The following is a 25000-nucleotide window of genomic DNA, read 5'->3' as shown; positions in this document are numbered from 1 at the left end:
ATGGAGAAGGGAGGCTTCAAGTAAGCAAAACCTAGAAGTGGTGGCCGAGAGCAGCTTGTGACAAACTGGAATGAGGGAGTTAAGAAGAAATAAAGCCTGTGTTAGTACTGCAGCTTTACCTAAAGGAAAGATAAATTCCAAGCTGCAGCCATGGCAGTCCTTGGAAACTCCCCAGTCACTAAGACATTGGCAAAGGGTTCAACCTCTATTTTTCCAACCATTATTCTGTTATGGATCTGTTCCTTCAATGAAGAGCTGGAGGGAGAAAGAGTGTGGAGACTGGTGCATTTAGAATTGGGCCATCTTCAATACAGATTAAAATCAAGACCATCACCTCTAAATTGTGCTAAGATACAGTCAGTTGTACATGTACTGAGTGAGTGGAAATAAAGAAGTACGCTTGCCAGTGCACAGGACAGCAGCCTGTCTGGCCAGCAGGTTATTATTTCTTGTGCTCAAATATGGTTATATCTGAAAGTTAGATTGGAGCCTTTCACTTGCAAAATTGTAATAATGATGAGTTTTTTTTTCATTACTACAGTAAGTTCCCTTTATAGAATAGCAATCCTGTTCAAGACAAGTGTAGATTCAAGCTCATGGAAAGGAAGTGACAGCCTTCACAGGATCCTGTGAGATACAACACTTGCACAGAACCTGGCTATCATGGGGTTTAAAAGCTTTATATGAAGATATTTTTGTTGGTGTTTATAGAGTCATACAGCACAGAAACAGACCCTTTGGTCCAACCAGTCCATGCCGAACATAATCCCATTGTCCCACCTGCCTGCTCCTGACCTGTATCCTTCCAAACTTTTCCTATTCATATACTTGCCCAAATGTCTTTTAAACAATGTAATTGTACTTCAGGAAGTTCATTCCACAACTGAACCACCCTCCGAGTATAAAATTTGCCTTGTGTCGTTTTTAAATCTCTCCTCTCACCTTAAAAGTATGTACCTCTAGTCTTGAAATTCCCCATCCTAGGGAAAAGACAACTACCATTAACTCTGTCTATACCCCTCATTATTTTATAAGCTTCTATCAGGTCGCCTCTCAACCTCCTACACTCCAGTGAAAAAATTCCCAGCCTATCTTTATAACTCAAACCTTCCATAGCTGGCAACAGCCTGGTAAATTTCTTCTGAACCCTCTTCAGCTTGATAATATCCTTCCTATAACTGGGTGACCAGAACTGGACACGGTTTTCCAGAAGAGGCCTCACCAGTGTCCTGTACAACCTCAACATGACTTCCCACCTCCTATACTCAAAGGACTGAGCAATGAAGGCAAGTGTGCCAAACACATTTTTAACCACTCTGTCTATATGTCACGCAAACTTCAAAGAATTATGACCTGCACCCCTAGGTCCCTCTGTTCTACAACACTACCGTAGGCCCTATCATTAAGTGTATAACCCCTACCTTTGTTTGTTGTACCAAAATACAATAGCTCTCACTTATCCAAACTGAACTCCATCTGCCATTTTTCAGCCTATTGACCCATTTGATCAAGATCCCTTTGTAATTTTAGAAAACCTTCCTCACCAATTTTGGTGTCATCTGCAAACTTACTAACCATGTCTTTTATATTCTCATCCAAATCATTTATATAAATGACAAACAAAAGAGAACCCAGAACCAATCCCTGTGGAACACCGCTGGTCACAGGCCTCCAGTTTGAAAAGCAACTCTCCACCATTACTCTGTCTCCTGCTGTACAGCCAATTATGTATCCAGTAGGCAAGCTCACCCTGAATTCCATGTGATGTAACTTTACTAATTAGTCTACCATGCAGAACCTTGTCAAAGACTTTACTGAAATCCAAATAAACAATGTCTACTACTCTGCAATCATCAATCTTTTTGGTAACTTCCTCAAAAATCTCAAGTTTATGAGACACTATTTTACTCACACAAAACCATGCTGACTATCCCTAATCAATTTTTGCCTCTCTAAATGTCCAGAAATCCTATCTTTTATAATCACCTTCAACAAGTTACCCACAACCGAAGTCAGACTCACGGGTTTATAGTTCCCCTGTTTCTCCTAACAGCCTTTCTTAAACAAAGGTACAGCATTAGACACCCTCCAGTCATCAGGCACTTCACCTGTAGTTACAGATGATGCAAATATTTTTCCTCCCTTACTTCCCACATTGTTCTGGGATACGTTAGATCAGGTACCGGAGATTTATCCACCTTTATATTCTCTAAGACTTCCCGAACTTCCTCTTCTGTAATGCAAATGGTGTTTAAAGCATCAAAGTTTATTTCACTGCATTCTCTAGACTCCATTTCTTTCTCCATAGGAAAAACTGACGCAAAGTATTCATTTAGTATCTCTTCCATCTCCTGGGGTTCAACACAAAGATGACCTCCTTGATCTTTAAGAGGCCCTACCTTCTCGTTTTTAATGTATTTGTAGAATCTGTTTGCATTATTCTTAAACGTATCTGCTAATGCTATCTCATATCCCCTCTTTGCCTTCCTGATTTCCCTCTTTAGAATGCCCCTACACTCTTTATATTGATTAAGACATTCAATTGAACCAAGTTGTCTATATCTAAAATAAGATTCTCTTTTGTTCTTGACTAGAAACTCAATACCTTTATTCATCCATTGTTCTTTAATCTTACCAGCCTTACCCTTCACTCATAATGCCTCTGAACTCCTGTCATCACATTTTTGAACACCTCCCACTTGTCAGACGTCCTTTTACCTGCGAACAGTCTACTCCAATCAACTTTTGAAAGTTCTTGTCTCGTACCATTAAAATTCGCCTTACTCCAATTGAAAACTTGAAACTTTTATGGAAGGCTTATCGTTTTCCAAAACCATTTTGAAACTAACAGAATTGTGATTGCTGGACCCGAAGTGTCCCCCCACTTTTACTTAAGTCACCTGCCCTACCTTATTGCCCTGAAATAGTAGGAGCATCCACGTATTGATAAAGAAAATTTTCTTGAACACATTTGACAAACTGTTCACCATCCAAACCTTTAACCCTATGGTAGCCCCAGTCAATGTTTGGAAAATTAAAATTCCCCATTATTACTACCTTATGATGTTTACATATATCGGAGATCTCCCTACATATTTGCTTCTCAATTTCCCTCTTACTATTGGGGGGCCTATAGTACAATCCCATCAGTGATCTTTCCATTCTTATTTGTAATTTCTACCCATATACTTTCACTGGATGATTTTTCTGAAATATCTTCTCTACAGCAGTAATGTATTCCTTTATCAAAAACACCACATCCCCTCCTTTCTTGCCTCCTTTTCTGTCCTTCCCATAGCACCTAAAACCCAGAAAATTGAGCTGCCAGTCTTGTCCATCTCTCAGCTAAGTTTCTGTAATAGCTATGATGTTCCAATCCCATGTTCGTAAACATGCCCTGAGTTCATTAGCCTTACCTGTAAGATCCTTTGCACAGAAATAAATGCAATTCTTCAGAATTACTACATAGTCTGACTCTCTCTTGTCTTTCTTTTCTAATTGACATGCTCTCCTCACATTCAGAACCTTGCCCATCAATCCTTCTGTTTACACAGCTACTTAGAATTCCTCCACTTCCCCTCTTTATCAGTATAAAGTCTCCCTTAATGGAATCAGCAAATCTCCCTGCTAAGATATTGGTCCCTTCCCAGTTTAGGTTAGGCCTATCCTTTTTGAACAGGTCTTTTCTATCCCAAAAGTCATTCCAATTGTCCAAAAACCTGAATTCCTGAACAATACCCCAGCTCTTTAGCCATTGGTTTATCTCCTTTAACCTTTTGTTTCTTCTCTCATTTGAGTTTGATGTTGGGAGTAAATCAGAAATTACTACATTCAAGGTTCTATTTTTTAACCTTCTCCCTAACCTCTTAAATTCACTCTGTATTGCTTTAATATTTTCTCTAAAAATGTCATTCTAACCAATGTGTACAATAATTTCTGGTTTCTCAATCTCACCTGTAACAATATGCTTGAAATGTTTAGAGACGTCCTTAATCCTAGCACCAAGAAAGCAACAAACCATCCTAAATTTACGCTAACTGCCACAGAATCTCCTGTCTATGCCCTTGACAGGACAGAACCAAATTCAGGTCCTTGCCCAGGATATCAGTCTAATTAGAACACTGATATACCGAACCTAGACAATGATCATATCAATTGTAGCCAAATTTCACTCCCAGAATATCAGCCCTTATTCAAGAACAAGAGATCTTGTAGAATAAACTGGTCTAAATAAAGAAAAATAGGACAGAGATCAGGAGAGGAAGGTGAAGAGAGATTCAGGAAAGTATTTTTAAAAATGCTAATGTTAACTGCCAGAGATCCACCAACCTTAAGAAACATGGCTCGTTCTTCTGCTGTGAAGTCATGAGCCAAGATATCCCAGAGCCATGTAATCACACGGTGACTGCCATGGAAACCACCATAATACACAGTATGCTTCCTGTACAGGGAAGAACGGCAATCACTACACATGGACCACAAATAATCCTCAAATAAATCACAATTCATTTATTCACAAAATTACATGATATTAAACTATTGGGTCTCCAGTGACACTTCCCACAATAATTCAGGACAGTGAATTTTTCTAAGAATGCATGTGTTCCTTCTACAGGTACAAAGGGCTTCACAAAGAAAAATGGTGAGCAAATAAGCAGCACGCTCCCCTTTATTATAAAAGCAAAACAAATTTTCTGCAATTTATTAAAATGTGTCTTACTTGAGATCCTCCAGGTCGATCTCTGCATTGTCTCCAGCAATTAAACGTTGCACCTCAGGAGTTGCGAACATACGGAGCCATTCAGGGTTAATGATGGACCGGAATCCTCGGATGAAAGCAATTGTCTGATCCTTGATCTGAGTGTGCATTCGGAAATGAGCCATGAGGTGGATGTAACTGATTCTGTTGGTAAATGACAAAAACTTTAATACTTGAAAAGGGCTAAACAACCTGCCCAACCTTCCAAAAACATGCATTTTGATACTGCAAACACTTAAAAATGGAAAAGCAGAAGAATTGAACTGCTGTGTTAGCACAAAATGGCATGGTGGTATGGCTGCAACAGCAACCAGTGAAACTGCAATTACTGGAAATCTGGAATAATTTGGAAAATTTTGACAATGCATAGCAAGGCAGTCAGCAACAAGACAAAGGCAAGTTGATACCTTGGGTTTAATGATACAGATGCTCTGCTGCATATTAGAATTTTTAAGAAAATGCAGTACAGAGCCCTCTTTGACTGTTCCAAGTGTCAAATTGTATCAGCTCTCATCTATGATTAAAAAGAATAGATTTTTGCATAAGACGAATTATAACCAAGAACACGTATATCCCAATTTGATCCTGATGACTGCTAAAATGATATAATCATCTGGAAAGCAAGCCATGAATTTCCCACAGCTTCAAAGTGCTGTAATTAACCTGAATTGGACACAGTAGAAAAGACTAGTTGTGCACACATACTGCTTAGTCAGCTGATGATGCAGGAGGATTGTCAGTACGTTACAGATATGAAAACAGACTGCCCTGCCATATAGAACACAGGTCCAAAAATGCAGCTCCTCACCTTCCAAAACTAAGTTAACTTCCAAAAATGTCTGGAACAAGGAAAGGACATAAAGCCTATTGAACTGTTATACCCAGAGCCAAATTATAATCATTCAAAGAATTCTCATGTATATTCTACCCCCACTCATCCCATCTTCCATCAGGAGAAACTATATTTGAAAATGGAAGATAGATTTTCAAATGTGAAACAGGGTTAACAACACACTGCTCCTGAAGAAATGCACTCCAAATTGCATTTGGCCAAAGATGTACGTACTTATTTTCGTTGGTGACTCCAATAGTCTTTCCACCAGGCACCAACTCATGGCAAACAAGCTGTTGAATCAAAAAGAAAACCAAACTGATTCCAATGCAAAGTCAGAATTTAACCGAGCTGTACAGCAATAATAAAGCTGAGTAAACAATCTCCTGAATTTGCTGAGTGTTGCTGGCCAATATTTCCACAGATGCCCTAAAGCCTTGCAGTACTTCACCCACGTTATATGTGCATTCTCAAAGCACTGTCGCTGAGCAGTGATTAGGAGCAAGTACTTCATCTAATCTTACTCTTTTACCAATCCAAAGGCAGAGAGGCCATTAATTGTAATCAGGAATCAGGTATCCTGACATTGACTGGACAGTAAACCCAATAAGTTCTGGGTTTACGTGTTCACCAGGTATTCATCCGTCACAGATGCACTAATTCTGAGGGCTACAACAAAATAGCCAAGACTCATTAATAAATGAACTAGTGAAGAGTCAAGATGAATGAGAAATCGATTTACATTTCCAACCTAACAGTTTTACCGTCGGAATCAGGAAAGGTAGAAAGTTACTAAGCAATAATAAACCAAAAGGTTGAACTGTTCATAGATTTTATGCTGATTCTGATTTAAACATTTTCTTTTGCTCCAGATCATAGAACAGATACCAAAATCCATGCATGCTGTTGATTGCACGAAGATCTGGTTCTTAAGAAAGGACCCCATTGGTCCTACAGCAGATCCACATACCACTGATAATTTATAGCCCAGGTACAAACCCTGGATTTTTTACTTATTACTTATCTGTGAACTGCGACAGCATTACCTGACCCATAACATCCTCATCGTAGGATAATGTCAAACCAAGGTCACCAATGTCTCCATCATATCGCTGCAAACACAAATACAAATATAATCACTACTTTAACAGACGGTGTTCCTCTCAAGTCTCTTCTGATCTCAAGATGCATAAAAACATGTGCAATAACTTTCTCCATCGTACATCCTCACTGAATGAAATCCACTCACTCTTCCCCCACTAACTCGTTCCATCCCAGATTCTTCAAACATATGCAACCAATTACATTTTTCTTCCTTTATTCCCAGGATATACAGGTTTTTAAAACTCAAGCTTGGTGTCCACTAATCTGTGCAACTTATTTTAATTATCTCATTCTTTTCAACCTTGATGGAGTCCTGCACTATGAATCTTCACCCTTTATCTGAGTTCTTGAATATAAAACAAGTAGAACAATTTAGACTCCAGCATCAGCTCGTCTATGAAGATTGGCAGTAAATTATATTGAAAATAATAGTTGCCAAAGAATTTTTAAAAATTCAATCCTGGTATGTGTCTCGCCAGCATTTACTGTCCATCCCTAGTTGCCTTTGAGAAGGTGGTGGTGAGCTGCCTTCTTGAACCGCTGCAGTCCATGTGCTTAGGGAGACCCACAGTGTTCTGGCTGCAGTGGTTCAAGATGGCAGCAGATCAATGTTGGAATGTAGAATGAGCAATAAAACACTCAAGAATTCAGTTGGTAGCACTAACTGCTCACTAAATGTGTTCACTGAACTATGATGCACAAAGTAGCAAAGTCCCAAGTTTGATTTTGGCAGCTGTGCTGAATTCTCTGATCTCAGCCAGGATTATCTACAACATTCTACAATTAATATCAGTACCACTATGCTGGGAGGGAGAAACCAAAATTAGCCTGAATTTTCACTCATCGGTAGCCCCACCTAAAATATGCACACTCAAGTTAGAATCAGGTTGTGTGATGAGACTAAAATTCATGCTAATACTCATGGTCAAAGTTCATACAAGGTAATGATTCTGCACTGAGTTACTGAAGAGAAACTGGCACCAGCAAATGTCAAATAGCTGAACAATCACAATGTAATCCCTCCAAATTCATTTTAGTAATTTCACATTATAAAGCTGCAAAGCCTAAAATTTCTGGCAAGGATCGGTAAAAATTTATCTTAGTTTCTTCTTTTGCCTTTATCTTAACTCTGAGGTCAGGTTTTACACCAAACTGCTCTTTGGAATAACTTGCAACAAATACAAGTTCATGGTTAACTTTTTTTTTAAAAAGACATGATTTTCACATCATGCTAACAGCATCCTGATAGGTGACTTTAAGGACAGTGATCAGCGATATTCCCTCCAATTTTTCTTCACTGTGTGTGATTCATTTGTTGCTCTGCATAGTCCCTTTGAGATTGTTGTGTATGCATTTGCCTTAAAAGGATTGCTGTTTGTACACAGTCTATTTGTCCCATGTGCAACACGTACTTGATTATTGTGTAGCCGAACACTACCCATGAGTGTTCACAATGGGTGAATTCAAATATCTCAGGCAAAGACAAATTTTCTTATTTCCTGTCATGAGATTTCAAATAGTTCATTTGGAACATATTTTCATTAACTTCTAATTTAGATGCAAAAACCTATACAGTTAAAGTTAGCTGGACAACTAGGATTTGTAAATAAGATTGCTTATGATACATTTAAAACTGCACAATAAGAATGGTTGATTGGTAATGCTTTAATTAATATTTGCATTTATATGCCTTTAATATAGCAAAACATCTCCATTGTTTGAATAAAGATTATGCATCATGCTTTAAAACTATATAATTGAGAAAGATGTGGGGAAATAGTGAAAGAAAACATGAAAGCTTATAAAATGAAACAAAAGATAAAAATAAAGATGATGTGGAGGATACAGAAAACAAAAGGCATGAAACAGTACATTAAGCAGTTGATTCCATTACAGAGCTCTCTCAGTACAGAGGAATGTGTATGCTTCCTCACTGCCATAGAAAATGCATTGGCTGGCTTGCAAGGCATATACTGTAATTCTATAATAATGCTGTAGTTATGCCAAACTCGTAAGTTTAGTTTACTCAAAAGGAACTCAAAATTGGACATCTGTGAGTCACTGTAGACTATCAGCAGCATTTATGCAGGATAACATGCAGATAGGAGGCAAATTTAAATTACAATTAATTTCTCTGTCTTTTGTGGTACAATGTCAAAGTAAAACAGTGTTCCTTCCACAAATATAAGTTCCCACAATTACCTTTATGGAGGTGAGGTTTTTGTAGAACTCTGAATCCAGGGATGGAAGTTCATCGATTGAGCTGTACAAAGCACTATGATGATGTCCAAGCACCTGACTGAGGAAGAAGGAAGCAAATGGGACATCCACTACGATTCCCTAAGGGTGAAAAGAAAAGGGTACATTCGATTTGTATGGGAAATTTTCGTTCTCACTTACAAATACCACAGGCTTGCCTCATTCAAACCCTGCAAGTACTTCAAGCTTAAATTCGAGCCTACATCCTTCAGTCCTTGAAATCTGAAGAAGAGTCACTGGATTAGAAACGTTAACTGTTTTTTCTTCAGAGATGTTGCCAGACCTGCTGAGTTTCTTCAGCAATTCCTGTTTGTGTTTCAGATCTTCAGCATCTGCAGTTCTTTGTTTTGTTCCTATATTTCCATCCTATCATTGGTTGCAGAAGAATTTTTTGAACTTCTCTCTCTCTACACACATTCAGCTGTGATAAATTTTGGTCCTTCTTTAAAAACATCCCAAAAACCTATTTCTTCAACTGTGATTTCCATTGTCTCCAACTTTCGCTGTTGCTCAGAATTCAATTCTCTGCTGTAAAATGCTTTGCAAAGCTGACCATATTAAAGGCAGAATATAAAAGCAAGCACTGCTGTTTCCTTTGAGTCTGAAAGGTGCCATCTTCTCTTATGGAGTTCTTTGAAATCCTATTTGTTCATTTCTCTTTAATTCATGCATTTGCTGAAGCTTCAATCCTCATTTTTCCCTTGGGATAACGGCCCTTAGAAACATCACTGAATTCAAATTTGAAGACTGGTGTACAGCTTTTGAAAAAATTTTCGATGTTGAATTGACCGGAGGGTGAGTTAAAGGAGACATACATTCAGCACTCACTCAGCGTAAGACTGCGCAACATGAAGGAGGCAGGGCAAGTGACTAAGGTATCAGCAGGGAACACTTTAGGGCAAGTGATCATAATTCCATCAGTTTTAAAATAGCTATGGAAAAGTATAGAACTGATCAAAAAGTTGAAGTTCTAAATGGGAATAAGGCCAATTTTGATGGTATTAGACTGGGACTTTCAAAAGTTGAATGGGGGAGGCTATTCGCAGGTGACGGGACAGTTGGGAAGTGGGAGGCCTTTAACAATGAGATAACGAGAGTTCAGAGACAGTTTTTCCTGTTAGTGAGAAGGTCAAGGCTGGTAGGTATTGGGAATGCTGGATGACGAGAAATTGAGGCTCAATCAAGAATACGAAGGAAGTCATATGTCAGGTATAGACAGCTGGAATCAAAGGAATCCCTAGAGGGCAGTAGGAGTACACTTAAGAGGGAAATCAGGAGGGCAAAAAGGGGACATGAGATAGCTTTGGTAAATAGAGTTAAGGAGAATCCAAAGAGATTTTAGAAGTATACTAAGGGCAAAAGAGTAACCAGGAAAAGAATAGGGTCCCTTAAAGATCAATGTGGCCGTCTATCTGTGAAACCAGAGGAGATGGATGAGATACTAAACAAATATTTCACGTCGGTAATTATTGTGGAGAAGGACATGGAAGATGGGGAACTTGGGGAAATACAAAGTGATGTCTTGAAAAGTGTTAATTTTACAGAAGAGGGGGTGCTAGAGGTCTTAAAATGCAACAAAGTAGATAAATCTCTGGGACCTGATCAGGTGTTTCCCAGAACTTGGTGGGAAGCTAGGGAAGAAATTGCTGGGCTCCTTGCTGAAATATTTGCATCATTGATAGCTACGGGTGATGTGCCAGAGGACTGGAGATTGGCTGATGTGCTGCCATTATTTAAGAAGTGACAACAAGATTGATGAAGGCACAGCAGCAGATGTTGTTTATATGGATTTCAGCAAAGCATATGACAAGGTTCTACATGGTAGAGTGGTTAGTAAGGTTAAATCACATGGGATCCAGCGGGAGCTAGCCAATTGGATACAAAATTGGCTTGAAGGTATGAGACAGAGGGGGGTGGTGGAGGCCTGCTTTTCAGATTGGAGGCCTGTGACCAATTGTATGCCACAAGGATCGGTGCTGGGTCCACTCCTTTTCGTCATTTATATAAATGGTTTAGATGTGAAGAGAGGAGGTATGGTTAGTAAATTTGCAGATGACACCAAAATAGGTGGTGCAGTAGACAGGGAAGAAGATTATCTCAGAGTACAACAAGAAATTGATCTGATGGGCCAATGGGCCAAGGACTGGCAGATGGAGTTTAATTTAGATAAATGTGAGGCATTGTATTTTGGTAAGACAAACCAGGGCGGGACTTATACACTTAATGGTAGGGCCCTGGGGAGTGTTGCCAAACAAAAAGACGTAGGGGTGCAGCAGCATAATTCCTCGAAAGTGAAGGTGCAGGTAGACAGGGTGGTGAAGGTGGCATTTGGCACACTTGCCTTCTTTGGTCAGAACACTGAGTATAGGAGTTGGGATCTCATGTTGTGGCTGTACAGGCGTTGGTGAGGCCACTTTTAGAATACTGCATACAATTCTGGTCGCCCTTCTATAAGGAAGCATGTTGTTAAACCTGAAAAGATTTACAAGGATGTTGCTAGGACTGAAAAGTTTGAGTTATAGGGAGAGGCTGAAGAGGGTGGGGCTTTTTGCCCCAGAGTGTCAACGGCTGAGGGATGACCTTACAGAGGTTTATAAAATCGTGAGGGGCATGGATAGGGTGAATAGCCTAAGTCTTTTTCCCAAGGTGGGGGAGTCCAAAACTGGACGGCACAGGTTTAAGGTGCGAGGGGAAGATTTAAAAAGGACCTGAGGGGTGACTATTCCATGCAGAGGGTGGTGCGTGTATAAAACAAGCTTTTTTTTCCTTTATTCATTCACGGGATGAGGGTGTAGCTGGCTAGGCAGCATTTATTGCCCATCCCTAATTGCCCAGACAGCAGTTCAGAGTCAAACACATTGCTGTGGGTCTGGAGTCACATGTAGGCCAGACCAGGTAAGGATGGCAGTTTCCTTCCCTAAAGGATATTAGTGAACCAGATGGGTTTTTCCAACAATTGACAGTGGACTCATGGTCATCATTAGATTGTTAATTCCAAATATTTATTGAATTCAAATTCCACCATCTGCCATGGTGGGATTTCAACGCAGGTCCCCAGAACATTATCTGGGTCTCTGGATTAACAGTCCAGCGATAATACCACTAGCTGTCAGAGGAAATGCTGGAGGTAGGTACAATTACAACATTCAAAAGGCATCTGGATGGGTACATGAATAGGAAGATTTTAGAGGCTTTAGGTCAGACATTGGCAAATGGGACTAGTTTAGATTGAGATGTCTAGTCGGAGAGGACAAGGTGGTCCGAAGGGTCTGTTTCCATGCTGTATGACTCTATGAGTGGGCTTGGCATCAACACATCTTCAATGCAATTCATATTCCTGTAGTTTTAATGGTTGGTACTGTAGCCATTCAAACAAAATAAAAGCAAACAGAACATAAATGCAGATTTTTCACAGGCATAAAATGACCATCAGGCCTGACAACCATTAACAAATCAATTTTAGCTTTTAGAAAGCTATTCTACTCATTCTGTGGGCCAAATCATTAACCAGCATTGCTTCATACAAAGTTTGACAGCTCTATTTGTACCTCATAGACAGCTTTTCCAAGCATCTTTCCAACAAATTCAAACAGCTGCAAGTGGTTCTCGTGGATGTAAGAGGTGGGGGACGGGTACAGTCGCTCATCTCCACTGGTAGTCTGCAAGAGGGAAAACAAACTAAAAACTATGCAGGGAAGAACTGCACTACAGTTGTAATACTTTTAATCAATGTGATACAGTTTAGTAGCACATAGATAAAAAAGTTAACCTGGGTAAATGAGAACAGATCACCCAATATTCAGAGAGCACAGGAGGCATAAGAAGGAGAGGAAGGAGAGGGAAGAGAGGAGGGGAGGGCAAGAGAGGGGAGGAAGAGGGAGGGAAGGAGGGGACAGATAGAGAGAGCAAGCAAGAGCAAGTAGGGTTGAGGTACAGTTGAGTAGCATATGGGGAAAGCAAAAACAATCCACCAAATTTCATATATTCATAGAATCCCCGTGGAAGCAGGACATTCGGCCCATCAAGTCTACACCAACCCTCCAATACCACACCCCTATCTTAACCTCGCAACTCTACATTTACCATGGCTAACCCACCTAGCTTGCACATCCCTGGACACTAGGGCAATTTGGCATGGCCAATCCACCCAATCTGCATATCTTTGGACTGTGGGTGGAAATCACAGCACCTGGAGGAATCGCACGCAGACATGGGATGAATATGCAAACTCCATACACACACACACAGTCGCCTGAGGTTGGAATTGAACCCAGGTCCTTGATGCTGTAAGGCACCAGTGCTAACCACTGAGCTGTCATGCAGATGGCACATGAGGGAGGGGGAAATAAACTTCAAGAGACAGAATAAGAGATATAAAGTATATTCTTTGATTTGCATTTTCTTCGATGTGGAGGTGCCAGCATTGGACTGGGGTGGGCAAAGTCAGAAGTCACACGACACCAGGTTATAGTCCAACAGGTTTATCTGAAGTCAAGCTTTCACGGTATTGCTCCTTCATCAGGTAAAGTGCCACTTCACCTGATGAAGGGGCAGCACTCTGAAAGCTTGTGATTTCAAATAAACCTGTTGGACTATAACCTGGTGTCGTGTGACTTCTGACTTTGCATTTTCTTCCACATTTTATCCAAACAATGATTTACCTTGAAAAGATTCAGAGCAGGGTCAAAAACCTTCTTGATGATTTCTTCTAAAAATTCTTTGAAAACACCATCCTGATCAATCCCAGCCTCATCCACTCCTAGATCATTGACAAATTTCACTCTGATAACTCCTTTCATAGTGTTCACAGGTAGTCGCCGTAACTGTTCGTACCCATCCTAGAAACACAGTAAACATCTGTTATCAATTCATTACGAAAGAAACAATGAAAACAGTGAAAGGAACTGCTTTTATTGTTGCCCTTCACATCCCCAAAACATCCCAAAGTAGTTCACAGCCTTTGAATAGCTTCTGAAGTACAAGTATTGTTGCTTTCTAAACAAATGTAGCTGCCAACTTGAACGCACCAACATCCTGTTAAACAGCAGAGATAAATTGCCACTTATTCCATTGAAGTGGTGTTGCTCATAAATTAATGTTAGGCAGAACTCTAACACAACTCCTTTCATCTTATTAAAATAGTGTTACAGGACTTTTTACAACCAACTGAAAAACAGATGAAACCTTGATTCGATATCTCATGCAAAAGATCTGACAATGCAACACTCCCGGAGTACTTCACTGAAGTGTCAGAGTCAAGTCAAGGAGTAGGTGTGCAATACATGACCTGTAGCTCAGAACCAATGAATGCCACTATTGAGCTAAGAGACATCAAATAATATATAAGGTGTTTTAGGGACTGAAGAGGGATAATATATGGTTGATTGATTCATAAAATATGAAACGAACAGTGACTACAACATTAATCAGCACTAGGTTCATTAATTTGTAGAGACACTTTCAAAAAAAGTATGTTCATGGGCATTTTTTTGGTTAAAATTAACAAGCCATATAATGCTTACTATTCGTCCTTAAAGCTCCGTACAGTGAAACAAGTATTTTTTGGGAACATTACATGCATTCCTAACCTTTATTTTTGCATTATTTGTCACCACATTATAGGAAAGATGTGAATGCATTGAAGAGAGTGCAGAAGCGATTTAGGAGAATGGTTCTAGGCATCAGAAATTTCAACTATGACGACAGATCGAAGTAGTTGGGACTGTTCTCCTGAAGGAAAGGTCAAGAAGAGAGCTGATTGAGGTTTTCAAAATCATAAGTGGGCTAGACAGAGTAGATAGGGAAAACCTTTTTTCTGCTTGTAAATTAAATAAGATGACGGGAGAATAGATTTAAAGTGATGTGCAAATGAAGTAGGTGAGAAAATACGTTTTCATACAGTGGGATTTTAGGATATGGAATTCACTGTCCGGAAACGTGATGGAGGCAGGTTTAATTGAAGCATTCAAGACAGCGTTGGATGGTTCTTTGGATATTAATGGTGTGCAGGAATATGGGGAAAAGGTAGGAGATTGGCACTAGGTAATAGAGCTGAGCTGATTATTTAGCTCACTTTGACATCATTTGTGGCTTTGCAGCATTTTGCACTTCCATTTAATCTTTGTCAATTGCTATGATATTTCCGGACCTGGATTTCAGCACTGCTCACCTTAGTTCTTCTGTCCATTAAGAAAAATGGCAAATTGTCATTTAGAGGCAGGGCTATCCCTGCATTCTCAGGGTAATTTAATGTGTTTTACCAAAACCATGCTTCTTGGAAACCCTAAGGGTCCCAACAGGGTTTCCCTTCCCTTCCATTCAGACTAAGGAACTCATCAGGCACTGAAATCCCTGCTAACACACACATTTCATTAACCTTTGATACAGAATCTAAACAATATTGACGAGAATGGCTGTTGAGCAACCTAGTGTGGGCATTAAAGTGCACATCATGGTCTAAAGCCACGTATACGTTGTCAATTTGGGCTCTATTTGTGTCAGATTCCCATGGCAGGAAATCATGAGTCCCATGCTGCTCCTGACCTAGGACCCTGACTTCAACCCGAGCACAGCGGACCTCCCGGAGCCCTCTGCCCCTGTTATTGGGCCCTGATGTACTCTCCTGTCCCCTGGTTCCTGGCATAGTCCATTGTTAAGTTTCCAAGCAATAATGGCAGTAGCCTGAGAATCAATTTTCATCTTATAAACTCGCTTCAAACAGAAGTGTAATAACATTCTGTTCTGTTCAGGATTAAAGATGGATTACTAATATTGCAGTGGTTCAGGATCGCAGGTGTGGTATATCAAGCCCAAATAGCAATTCATCTGATACTTTTCCAACAGCAGCTGCCTGCCTTCTAGCACACAGATTAAATATTCCACAGCAGAATCCAGTCTACGTTATCATACGTCCCTACATCTCTTGTCACTACAGTATTTACACAGACATTGTATTTGTAAGCTTAATGTCAAATTTATTTTTCTAGAAATATGATTAACCGAATTATTTAATGTCAAAAACCCCCAAGAACTAATATTGCGGCCACTGAATTGGTGAATTACACAATTCCATGTACTAACGGTTAACTCAGTTATTCTACTGCTACTATAGAGCAATATGTACAGAACCTTAGAAAATATGTTCATATTTCAAATTTGTCTGCATGCTTTTGTCATTAAGATTGGTTAGGAATACAAAGGGTTTTCCTCCTCCTCATCCCCACACACCCAAAGCCCCCATGTCACATTTCTCTAAACAAAAACCAGAAAAATAAAACTATAAATCAAAACCTGTGACTAAAAGTTTAAACAAAAAAGTATGACTAAAGTACCAAATTTAGATATTATCTAAGAAAATTTGGGGACTGTCTTGATCTCTTTACTGTACCTGTAAAATAGAGAAAAGAAAGCCTAACAGTGGGAATATTAAAATTCAAGTGTGTTAAAGCAAAGCACAATGCATCATATCCAGGTATGTTACCTCAAGCATTCGGGATCTGCGTATTGTGATGTGGATGACATGAGGAGACGCAGAACTCGTCTCCACCAATCCAAGTGCCTCCTTTTCCTTTGTTACCATGTTCCGGAAAAGTAGCACCCTCTGACAACAGAAAGGACAAGCAAGTTTCATTCAATCAGCAAAACAACTTAGAAATAGATGTAGTAATTTTTTTTACATCACTGTCAAATGATTATTTGATAAACTGTAATAAACTTTCAGTGAAATTTGAAATAAATCTTCAAAGTGGTTTTTCCCCCTCTACAATTCTGAATATTATTACCATGATTAATGAGTAACCATCTGACAGCATATCACAGAATGGAAAGAGCTTGGATTTACATATTTTGAGTACATCAAAATTAAGATTGTCAAAATGCATACAATAAAAGACAGAAAGGCAATGACCATGCTGTATTTTTTTTTAAATGATGCAATCTCTATTATTTCTTCTGTCATCTTTCTTCTTTGCCCTGCTTAAAATAAAGGACTTTTGTGAAGAATGAAATCTGGGTCACTCTTGCTTGTGCGACAATTCCCATCATTTACCAGGAAGGTCCCTTCCATGCAAACAGATAATGCAGTTCAAGTATGATGTATTGACATCAATACAAGATAAGTACATTGGTTGTTTAAGTGAATGATATTGCAGAGCACATACTATTGCTTTAGGATGAACCATTTATCTGACTGAAGTGAATGATAATACTGAAGTGGTTAAGCCATAAACACTACTGGCAGCCCACTTAAAATAGCAGCATTGATTCAGTAACTCCAGCAAGACCATTAATAACGTAGCACAATGTGCTAGATCAGCTAACTGCAATATTTTAACAAATCAAAAAAGTAATAGGCAAAAATATTATTGTAAAAGTTACTGGAAAATTGCTCAAGGCAACAGCCAGGGTACTGATGAGATTTGTTGTTAGATTGACAGTTCAATTAAATGGGACTATTCTTACAAATCTTGTCATTACTCATAACAGTACTTACATTTTTGTGTGGAATTGTGTGTGGGATATACTGCAATAGTAACTGGGCTCTCTTCTTTCCTTTATCCAAATCCTGGAATATCAGGCTAGGTTTCAGATCCCTTTATGAATAAGACAAATAGCTTGTCATTTGGATAAAGAACATCCAAATCATCTTGGCAGGGAAGGAGCACAAAGAAACTTTCATCAAAAAGAAAGTCAAAATTTCAGTCTTTCAATCAACATTCCCATCATGTTAATAAAAGTGTCAGGTGTACTTTAATCAAAATTTAAAACTGTTTTTTTAAGGAAGACCACAGAAAGAACATTTGAAGATTCTAACAAGGTTGGAAACCTTTTGGAAGAGACAGGAAAAGTTTTGTGTGTCTCATTATGTTGAAATGTCTCAAAATGCTCCAAACTATTAAATATTTAGCAGCAAAGCTATCCAAAAAGCTGACAAGGCAGCTATTCTGTAACTGCAACATGATGAATGACCATTTAATCTGATTTTTTTTTTGCTAGTAATTGGTTGGGTACTGTTCCAGTTAGGAAAGCTATGAAATTATATAGACCTATTTCGCCAAACAGTTCTGGAAATGCTCTGCAACAGCTCCTTTATCATGAAAGAATGTGTGCCCCATTACCAACAGCACTTCCACTCAGGAACATGAAGGACATTCACCAGGTCATAATTCATCAATAATTAAATTAGTTACAAAGAACTTTTTAATCAACACAAATAAAATGTGGAATAGCATGGAAGGAAATAACACAATTCTAAGACTTGTTTTAGGAACAATAATTTTGGAATGCACAGTGCCTCACTGGTTAGCACTGCTGCGTCAGAGTGCCAAGGGCCTGGGTTCGATTCCACACTCGGGTGACTGTCTGTGTGGAGTTTGCACATTCTCCCTGTGTGTGCGTAGGTTTTCTCCAGGTGCTCCAGTTTCCTCCAGTCCCAAATTGTGCAGGCCAGTTGCAGTGGCCATGGTAAATTGCCCATAGTGTTCAGGGATGTGTAGATTAGGTGCATTAAAGGGGAATGAGTCTGGGTGGGATGCTCTGAGGATCAGTGAGAACTTGTTGGGCCAAAGGGCCTGTTTCCACACTGTAAGACTAAGACCTTGGCTGCCAGTTTGCAGCCTGGCCCCCTCTAACTGCTATGCTGCCCAGAGAGGAACCCAACTCAGGGCTGAGTGGCCGTGCCCAGCTGCTGCTGCATTCCTGAAACTTCAATAAGGAGGGAGCAAAGGGAGCAGCAGGAACAGGATAACTAGTATAGCAACATCCCTGGCCCTCAGCAAGAGACCCTCGCCAGATGATGAAGGAATGATGACTGATAGGACACCACCAGTGAGGGGAAGCTCCTCCTCATCAGCCCTAACCTCCATTGCTGCCTTCCCAAGTCCTGGATGACAGTTCTGGTTGAAATCTCCAGGAGACTTCCAGGGACTGGCTCTGCTGCTTTCAGTCACTTTAAGAGAGCCTCTTTGCACTTGTGTACTTTGTACCAACTAGAAATGATGTTGACAGCATTCACATCCCTCTTCCAATGGAATCTAAACTCAGTAGATTTTCTGTAATCTTCCCCAAGGATGATTTTCCATTTCTCTTGAAGTTGATGCCTCATCCCACAAGGTTGTTTTGTGCTGGTGACCTCTACGTGCATAGATGTACTGCACTAATTTTTAATCTTGCAATATCACACTAGTCAGCGATTGTTCAGTTTCAATTTTATTAACAAGCTAAACTTTATGGGAGACTATGGTCCCTGTCAACGCCACTCACCTCACTGGAAAATCAAGGGGCAGGGCCCAAGCCTGATGACAGCCCCAAAGCAATTTAACTCTGGCCCCAATGTCTACCATTTTAAGGTGTTTTATCAGAAAGGAACTTCGGCAATAGAGAACTATCAGCCAACCATCCCAGCAGCACCAAGTGGGCATGACTGCCACTGCTGGGACTATAGGCAGTCCCCAACATGGGGATGGATCTCAGTAAGGCGGTGAAAAGTCAGGTTCAACAGGCCAGTGGGGCAGTTGGGAGGAAGCCTAAAGATGGGCTCAGGGCACTCCCAAAAGGAGGTCAAGCTGCTTGTCATTTAAAGCTGCTGGAAGTATAGGCATCTCCGTGCTGCAGGTAAACTAAAAGTGGTGGTGTGATGAGGCACTTTAGTGACCTTTAACTTAGGGCCTCACTAGGCTCAAGGGCAGACAGACCACCCGTGGCCTTCCTCACTCTCATGTAAGATTTTACATGGGCCACCTGCCACACCAGGAAACACACCAGCACCGAACGTAATTTCCAGCCCATTGAGTTTTCAGTACCTGTTCACTCTTCGTAATTTCCACAAGACATTTATTGTCACATCTAGCCATTTAAAATAAAAAGTAAGTCAGGCAGCAGGCTGCATTCAAGACAGGAAAGGTCAGCCATCTGACTGGTGCTTGCATTATTTTTTTGGAGAAAAAAACTGCAGCCAAATGTACTGCTCTCTCACCCACTGTGTCAAGAGTTCACTGTTTGCTTACTTGCGTAGCCAATGATCCTCAGGAGCAAAGCGCCGTCGACAGTCTCGCTCGTACAGTGTCATGAGCCACCCGTGAACAGAATGAAACAGCTCCAGTTGGTCTCCATTTGCATTTTCTAGAGATCCAAAAAAAAATCTAGATTTAGGTCTAGATTTAGCCTAATTTCATTTCCATCTTTTCTCCTTTAACAACAAAATACTGATTAAGTTGGTAGACAATATAGGTCAGAGAAAGTCCACTGGATTGACTCATGGGATGTAGAGGCTAACTTAGGAGAGACTGTTTGACAAGCTGGGCCTAAACCAATTGGAGCTTAGAAGAATAAGTGGTGATTTTAATTAAAACATAAGATCCTGAGGGGCCTCATTAGAATAGATGTCAAAAGGATGTTTCCTCTTGTGGGAGAGACTCTAGTTAAGATGTACAGCTTAAAAACAAGCAGTCTCCCAATTAAGGTAGAGAATTTCTTTCTCAGAGGGTTGCAACTCTGTGGAATTTCCTTCCCCAGTAAGTGGTGGAGGAAATGTAAATCAGTACTTTTAAGGCCAAGTTAAATGGATTCTTGGCTGACAAGGGAGTCAAAGGAAATAGGAGGTGGAAAAGAAAGGAGAAACCTTAATTAGATTGGCCATGATCTTATCAAATGACAGAGGAAGCTTAAGGGGCCAAATGGCCTATCTCTGCTCTTCATTCATACGCATGTTTGCAAGAATAAGAATAAAACTCACAAACAATTCAAAAAAAGCTGGTCTGAATTTCCTCAGATTAACAGAAACATCCATTTGTTGGATAAATTCAGACATTAATCTGCTTGCCTCTAAGAATATGGCCCATAGGAATTGGTACTGAGTTAATTTCTCAGTGTTCATTGCTGTGCTCATATTACTTTGGAGTAAGTTTATCTTTTGCTCTTTGGGAATGGCATGATGAGGTTTTTTTTAAAAAAAGAAAACTTGTCTGCGTATTGGATCTGTCCAATTTGCACAGCAGCGCAATAGATCGCTAAATGTAGAGCTCAATGTTGTCAGATGTAGCTCTGCCCAAACTTTATCATTTTATTCAGATTTAATGGAGTTATGCAAGGTTATTTACTAGTAACTAAACATGTTTTAACAAAAGTTTATTTTTGGTAAAAACACCCTTCAGCAGGTGAAAAATACTGAGGCCTCAACAATACCTGGCAGCACCGAAAAATCCATAAAATCTCTGTAGATTGGAATGTAACAGTATCGGGAATTTCAGATGTATTAAAATGTATTTCTTGGGGAAACAGATATAGCTGTAGATGCATGGACATGATTTTTTTAAGGATCAAGTAATCCAATGTAAAAGCAGCCTGTATCACGTACTTGTGTTCATTAACAAACAGATAAGGGACTCATCCAAATTAATTTCACAGAGAAGAGCCAACAGCCGAGAGATACTCACATCAACATCATCAATATCTTAGCCTGGACAGAATTCAATGTCGGGTTTCAGAAGTGAAATGACTGTTTCTTGTTTATTTCAACACAAAGTTCAAAATGTTAAAGGATACCCTTGCCACAATATAGGAACACAGAGAAACTGGGGTCGGAGAAGGCCAAACTGCTTCTTGAGCCTAAGTTGCCAATCTATAAGATCATGACTAATCTTCCACCTCAACGCCTCTTTCGTGCCTTATTTTAACAATTATAGATTCCCTGATTGCCCAAGAATCTGTTGATCTCAGTCCACCACAGAAGTGCTTTAGCCAAGCTCTTCCAGTACAGTTACAACACTAGTATCTAACCGACAATGTGGAAAATTGCCCAGATATGTCCTGTACACAAAAAGCAGGCCAAATCCAACCCAGCCAACTTCCGCCCCATCAGTCTACTCTTAATCATCAGAGAAGTGGTAGAAATTGTCATTAACAGTGCTATCAAGCAACACCTCCTTGGTAATTAACAGCTCTTGGATACCCAGTTTGGGTTCTCGTGACCTCATTACAGCCTCAGTTTAAACATGAGCAAAAGAGCTGAATTCCAGCAGTGAGATGAGAGTGACAGCCCTTGACCCCAAAGTTGCATTCAACCAACTGTGGTATCAGGGAGCCCTTGTAAAACTGGGATCAATCATTATCAGGGGCAAACTCTCTGCCCAGAGAGTCATACCTGGCACACAGGAAGACAGTTGTGCTGCTGGAGGTCAGTCATTTCATCTCCAGGACACCACTGCAGAAGCTCCTCAGGCTAGTGTCCTAGGGCCAACCATCTTTAGCTGCTTCATCAATGACCTTCCTGCCATGATAAGGTCGGAAGTGGGGGATGTTCGCTGATAATTGCACAAGGTTCAGCACCATTCGTGACTTGTCAGATACTGAAACAATTCATGTTCAAACGCAACAATATCTGGACAATTTCCAGGCTTGGGCTGTCAAGTGGCAGGTAACCACATAAATGCCAGACAATAATCATTTCCAATAAGAGACAATCTAAACACTGGCCCTTGACATTCAATGGTGTTACCATCACTGAATCCCCGACCATCAACATCCTTAGGGTTTACCGTAGACCAGAAACTCAACTGGATTCGCCTCATAAACACAGTGGCTACAAGAGCAAGTCAGAGGATAGCAATACTGTAGGAAGTAACTCACCTCGTGACTCCCCAAAGCCAGTCCACCATTACAAGGCACAAGTCAGGAGTGTGATGGAATGTTCCCCATTGGCCTGGATGAATGCAGCCCCAACAACACTCAAGCAGCTTCACATCATCCAGGTCAAAGCAGCCGCTTGATTGGCACTACATCCAAGCCCTACACCACCAATCCTGAGTACATATTACTGCTACTATCTACAGAATGCACTGCAGATATTCACCAAAGATCCTTAGACAGCATCTTCCAAACCCACAACCACTTGCATCTAGAGGACAAGGGCAATAGATAAATGGGAACACCACCACCTGCAAATTCTCCTCCAAGCCTCTCACCATCCTGGTTTGGAAAATTATCATCGCTCCTTCAATGTCACTGCGTCAAAATCTTGGGATTCCCTCCCTAAGGGCATTGCGAGTCAACCTACAACACATGGACTGCAGTGGTTCAAGAAGGCAGCTCATCACCACCTTCTAATAGGCAACTAGGGACGGGCAATAATTGCTGGCCCAGCCAACAATGCCCATATCCCATACTGCATAATTTAAAAAACTCTCAAAACTGAAAGAAGGTATTTCTCTTCTCAGTGATAAACAGGAATCTCAGTATTTATCCTGTTAAACCTTTGAATTAATTCTCTAAGATATCAAACAAATCACCGTGCATTCTTCCAAACTGCTGAGAGTACGGGTTCATTCTACTCAATCTCTCAGCACAGCACTGGCCTTGCAGCTGAGGACTCAATGGTTAAATGTGAATACAGTCCCCAGTATTTCCAAAAACCTAATTAGGACTTCACTATGATAGACTAATTACAACTCTTGGTATTATGTAAATAGACTCACCCTGAATGCCATCCCAGATCATTTTAAATACAAAATTATTCAGGAAGGAGGAGATGGTGACCAGCTCTTCCAGTTTGAATGAGACTTGCTCCTCATACACTTCAATATCATCCAAAATCCTGCAATAATAGTTAGAACTTATTTTAATAGCAGAGGCGGCAGCGGACAACGGGTGAAGGGGTAGGATGAAAAGGCAGAAGAAAAGTTAAAGGATTACCCAGAGTTACACTAAACAACTATCAAATGAACCATGAAACACAACCAGTAGGAGCTGGGGTTTCTCAAGAAGGGGTAAGGAAATATGATCAGAGCTCTAACTAGTACAGGTATTAAGGATTAAATGATAAGCACTAATATTGTGACTTTGTCAACATAATGAGCCAATTGACCCATTTTTCATGAGAAAACAATTTCCAGCTGGGCTTTAAGGTCATACTTACTGCCAATGATAGACATGCTGCAACAGCAAGTCACAAGAAACCTTTGATTTCAAAAACATAATTTGTCTCCAATGTTTGAAAATTTTGATTCATAAGATTAAATCTGCTCACTCCTTGAAACTGCACTGTGCCAGGAACACCTTTTTAAAAATGAATAGACTGAAGGATTTCTACAAACCTGCAATGTTGCTCTCATTTCATAGGCTTGCTGCAATGAAAAGGGACGTGATGAGGTAGCCAATACTGGGTCAGTTACTCAAATTTGATTGGAAAAGCTAGTAACAATAATTGGTCTGAGTGCTTGCAAAAACATACTTTATAAGATCAGGACATAAATTTACCAGTCTCCAGTACATTCTGAGAATGGCTGGCTCTGGTATGAACACAGTCATACAGCATGGAAACAGATCCTTCAGTCAAAGCAATCCATGCCAAACATAATCCCAAACTAAACTAATCCCACCCGCCTGGCCCGGATCCCTCCAAACTTTTCCTATTCATTTACTAATCCCAATGTTTTTTTAAACTCTGTAATTGTACCCACATCCACCATTTCCTCAGGAGGTTCATTCCACACATGAACCATCCTCTGTGCAAAAAATTTGTTCCCCATGTCTTTTTTAAATCTTTCTCTTCTCACCTTAAAAATGTGCCCCCAGTCATGAAATCCCCCGTCCGAGGGAAATGACAATTAACATTAACTGTATCGATATCTCTCATTATTTTATAAACTTCTAATAGTTCGTCTCTCAACCTCCTACGTTTCAATGAAAAAAGTCCCAGCCTATCCAGCCTTTCCTTATAACTCAACTTTTCATACCTGACAACACCCTGGTAAATCTCTTCTGAACTCTCTCCAGCTTGATAACATCCTTCCTATAACTGGGTGACCAGAATGGGACTCAGTATTCCAGAAAAGGCCTCACCAATGCCCTGTACAACCTCAAAATGACTTCCCAACTCCTATACTCAAAGCACTGAGCAATAAAGGCAAGCGTGCCAAACACCTTTTTAACCAGAGATAGTAGGAACTGCAGATGCTGGAGAATCTGAGATAACAAGGTGTAGAGCTGGATGAACATAGCAGGCCAAGCAGCATCAGAGGAGCAGGAAAGCTGACGTTGCTGACGTTTTGGGC

The 25000-nt window shown here is 40.2% G+C and overlaps 1 protein-coding gene across 1 annotated transcript; it reads right to left on the bottom strand.

Moving 5' to 3' along the window:
* Nucleotides 1-5: 5 nt before the first annotated feature.
* On the bottom strand, nt 6-23559 carry LOC109937896 (ubiquitin-protein ligase E3B; the record flags this gene model as incomplete). Its single annotated transcript, XM_048592893.1, has 12 exons — nt 6-65; nt 4330-4441; nt 4721-4903; nt 5826-5884; nt 6638-6703; nt 8898-9035; nt 12503-12613; nt 13616-13792; nt 16435-16554; nt 17446-17545; nt 19958-20072; nt 23423-23559. Coding segments are annotated over 12 exons (1378 nt in total), but the record flags the coding sequence as incomplete, so codon positions are not given.
* Nucleotides 23560-25000: the final 1441 nt, after the last annotated feature.

The sequence above is a fragment of the Rhincodon typus genome, unplaced genomic scaffold (assembly GCF_021869965.1).
Source record: "Rhincodon typus isolate 14 unplaced genomic scaffold, sRhiTyp1.1 hic_rhity00001983, whole genome shotgun sequence".
Lineage (NCBI taxonomy): Eukaryota > Metazoa > Chordata > Chondrichthyes > Orectolobiformes > Rhincodontidae > Rhincodon > Rhincodon typus.
This window is presented reverse-complemented; position numbering and strand designations above follow the sequence as displayed.